The sequence below is a fragment of the Argentina anserina genome, chromosome 6, assembly GCF_933775445.1.
Source record: "Argentina anserina chromosome 6, drPotAnse1.1, whole genome shotgun sequence".
Lineage (NCBI taxonomy): Eukaryota > Viridiplantae > Streptophyta > Magnoliopsida > Rosales > Rosaceae > Argentina > Argentina anserina.
Genome location: NC_065877.1, coordinates 8,528,718 through 8,532,970, shown reverse-complemented (window position 1 = coordinate 8,532,970; position 4,253 = coordinate 8,528,718). Strand labels below are relative to the sequence as shown.

The window sequence follows — 4,253 nt, the reverse complement described above, 5'->3', positions numbered from 1 at the left end:
CTCCTCAACCGCCACCATCGGCAGTCTCCACATCCCTAATTCTCTCTAATTAATTAACTTCCCTAATTGACAATTAGCTGCCGGCCTCATCAAAACCCAGATATCGTAGCGTGAGAAACACTCGTTAGTCGTGCGAGCACAGAAAATCCTACATAGCAGTTCAGACCTAGAGAACACACAGTGGCGCATGAGACTGCAAACCCAAGCAAGCAGAGCTACGAAGTAAAGGAAAGCTGGCCTTTTATTTCATCACTGAAGAGGAAAAAATAACCGTTAGAACCGGACACGTGTCGCAATGCCGACCCACCTGTCCTCCTTTGGATTCCTATTCCTTGTCTCTTCCCCTCAACCTTCTTCTTCCTTTTCCCTCTTCTAGTTTAAGCCAAAACAACCCCATCCCTTTCTCTCTTCTCTTCTCTGTCTCTCTCTCTCTCTCTCTCTCTCTCTCTCTCTCTCTCTCTCTCTCTGTATTACACTCTCCCGTGATTCAATCTTCTTCTTCATCTTCTTCACCACTAAATGGGTCTTCATCTTCTTCGTCACCACTGACAATGTCCCGACGCATTTGCTCCGTCATCTCCGCTGTACTTCTACTCCACTTTTACTTCTGCAACCTTGTACTCATTACGTCAGCCGTGACCGAGTTCGACTTCGGAACCCTGACTCTAAGCAGTCTGAAGCTTCTCGGCGATGCCCACTTGAACGATGGCAGCGTGCGTCTCACTCGCGACCTCGCCGTACCCAACTCCGGCGCCGGCAGAGTCCTCTACTCCAAGCCCGTCCGGTTCAAGCAGCCATACACTCCATTTCCGGCGAGCTTCTCCACATTCTTCTCCTTCTCCGTCAGCAACCTCAACCCCTCCTCCATCGGCGGCGGCCTGGCTTTTGTAATCTCTCCGGACGACCAGATCGTCGGAGACGCCGGCGGGTTCATGGGGCTGCTGAGCGTGGAAGACACGGGTTCCGGGTCGGGCTTTGTGGCGGTGGAGTTCGATACCCTGATGGACGTGGAGTTCAAGGACATTAATGGTAACCACGTGGGCCTGGATCTAAACTCAATGGTTTCTTCACAGGTCGGCGATCTCACCGCCGCCGACGTTGATCTCAAGAGCGGGGACCTCGTGAATTGCTGGATCGAGTTCAACGGGTCGGGTCGGATCTTTAACATATCCGTTTCGTATTCGAATCTCAAGCCTAAAGACCCGCTCCTGTCTTTCCCTCTCGATCTTGATCAGTACGTCAACGACTTCATGTATGTCGGGTTTTCCGGGTCGACACAGGGAAGCACCGAAGTCCACAGCGTTGAGTGGTGGAGCTTCAGCTCGTCTTTTGATTCAACTCCCTCAACAGGGTCAGCTGCTGCGCCGCCGCCGCCGCCGACGACTACTCTGATGAACCCAACAGCCAACGCAGTCAAATCTCCCCCGCCTTCTTTGCCTCCAACTGGGTCTGCGTCAGCTTCTAGTACTAGTACTACTCAGAAGAATAGTAAGTCTTCTTCTTGCCATAACCAGCTTTGCAAGCAAGGTCCGGGAGCTGTTGCGGGTGTGGTGACTGCAAGTGCTTTCGTTTTGGCTCTGTTTGCCGGTGTTTTGATTTGGGTTTACAACAAGAAGATTAGACATGTTAAGAAGTCGGAGTCTAGTTTTGCTTCGGATGTGATCAAAATGCCTAAGGAGTTTAGTTATAGGGAGCTCAAGGCAGCTACCAAGTGCTTCAATGCGAATCGGGCTATTGGGCATGGCGCATTTGGGGTAGTTTACAAGGGGATATTATCAGAGACTGGTGACATTGTTGCGGTGAAGAGATGTAGTCATAGTACTCAAGGGAAGAATGAGTTTTTGTCCGAATTGTCCATAATTGGAACTCTTAGGCATCGGAATCTTGTTAGGCTTCAAGGTTGGTGTCATGAGAAAGGTGAGATTTTGTTAGTCTATGACTTGATGCCTAATGGTAGTCTAGACAAGGCATTGTTTGAGGCGAGAATGCCATTGCCATGGCCTCACAGGCGAAAAATTCTGTTTGGGGTTGCGTCGGCATTGACCTATTTGCATCAAGAATGTGAAAATCAGGTGATCCATAGGGATGTTAAGACCAGCAACATTATGCTAGATGAAGGGTTCAATGCGCGATTAGGTGATTTCGGGTTGGCAAGGCAAATTGAGCACGATAAGTCGCCAGACGCTACAGTGGCAGCAGGGACAATGGGTTATTTGGCGCCGGAGTACTTATTGACAGGAAGAGCAACTGAGAAAACTGATGTGTTTAGCTATGGAGCAGTGGTGCTTGAGGTGGCTACTGGAAGGAGGCCGATTGAGAGGGAAGTCAGTGGGGTAGGGAAAGCTGGTGCTTGTAGTAATTTGGTAGAGTGGGTTTGGAGCTTGCACAGAGATGAAAGGCTGCTAACTGCAGCTGATCCAAGGCTAGAGGGTCAATTCGACGAGGCGGAAATGCGGAAAGCGCTACTAATCGGACTCGCTTGCTCCCACCCTGACCCCAATGTTAGGCCTACAATGAGAATTGTAGTGCAAATGCTAGTTGGTGAAGCCGAAGTCCCAATTGTCCCAAAAACAAAACCCACCACAACTTTTAGTACTTCACATCTCTTATTGAGCTTGCAAGACAGCGTTTCTGATTGCAATGGCATGATCACCATCTCTACCTCCTCATCGGAAAACAGCTTCACTGGTCGCGGTGGTGATCATATCGTCTAAACAAACGGTCTTTGATTCATTTCATTTGTTTTTTGTATGAATGACACAATAACATCCAAGGTTAGCTAAAGCAGCAAATTTTTCCCTGTTAATTAGAATTCATGATCATACATTATACTCCATCTCCATTGAAAGTGGGTCTTATAGTTTGATGGATTAGACGACAATGGCCATATTGAAATGGGTGGGGGTCATTTTCTTAGTTTGATTGGTGGAAATTGAATGGTGGGCAACTAGTTTCTTTCACAAGCAATCGCGGTTGTCAAAAGGAGACATGTATGAGTAGGGTTTTGGTATCACATTGTATCATAGGAAGGGAAATAATTCCATATTTATGGTTAGCTTTTAGGAAACTTCTCTGATTTGTTTTGTCCGTGGTGGACCGGTGGAGGTGGGTATAACGGCAAATAATGATCTATCTATCATATATAATTGAAGTGGGATGATTTTTCCTTTCAACAAAATTTCTATTGCATTTAACTTCGAGTTGCGTTACCCTTTTAATTTTCCAAAATTGGGTACTCTTTTATTTTGCTACACTCAATCATGAAGGTCTGTTAAGTCACTCCTGGAATAATCTTATGACATTACTCCAACATTAGGAAAAGTAGTTCATAAATTGCAACTTGACCTTTAACTTTCCTTGAGGCTTTCCCACTACTTTGAGGAAAAAGATATGGTAAAAACTCAAAAAGAATATTTGGGAATAAAGGGAAGGTAAAGTTTGAAGTTTAAAGGTGAAACCACGGTCATAGTTGAACTCATTTAAGGTTTAAGTATCGTCGTATTTCACAATTTTTTTTCAACAAAAAAAGTATATCACAATTTAAACTCGTATTCAGTAACAGTTAATAGTTTGCATTTTTTAAGCCTTACATTTCATAGTTGGTTGATTGCTCATAGTTTGTAAGTAATAAAATATGTTAAATATCCGAATCCGATTATACAACGGCTGAAATGGAGTACAGGTTGTTTGTTTGTAACTTTGTATTATTACACAGTTCAATTATTGATAATATAATCTAGTTGACGATTAAAACCATAGAAATCTTTGCATAACTTATCCACAATTCCACACATGAAGATATAGAAAGAATTTCAAACATTCAACTAGTACTACATGATATTCGATTCGTGAAGATCTCTAATCTCCACTACTATAAATGGAAGTCTGACTTTGGTATCAATAGTCTCACTAAATTTTCAAACTTCCTATAATACCCATGTCCAGACAAAAAAGAATTATGCGAAAAAAACCCTGAAGGGGTAGTATGGTAAAACACATAATAAAGAAAAAATATATTAGTGTTTCAGAATGAAATAATTGTGTTTTATTGAATGATAAGGGTTGCCTATATATATGCATTACAAAATCACAATCTCGTAGGATTCGGAGTCCTAATCTATTACGGAGATGCTAATCTATCTCCTAACAAGAAACTTATTAGGCTAAGACACACATAAGAGTAGAATAGTAATTCTCCCGAAACACTCCCCCTTGTGTCGCATGCCTAGGTTGCATGGTGCACACATCGTTGC

General features: G+C 43.8%; 1 protein-coding gene across 1 annotated transcript; it reads left to right on the top strand.

The window, feature by feature from the left end:
- The first annotated feature begins 461 nt into the window (after positions 1 to 461).
- Positions 462 to 3,163, top strand: LOC126798222 (L-type lectin-domain containing receptor kinase VIII.1). Its single transcript, XM_050525114.1, has one exon. It carries the CDS (start codon positions 552 to 554, stop codon positions 2,712 to 2,714), a length of 2,163 nt encoding a protein of 720 aa, XP_050381071.1. The 5' UTR covers positions 462 to 551; the 3' UTR covers positions 2,715 to 3,163.
- The last annotated feature ends 1,090 nt before the right edge of the window (positions 3,164 to 4,253 follow it).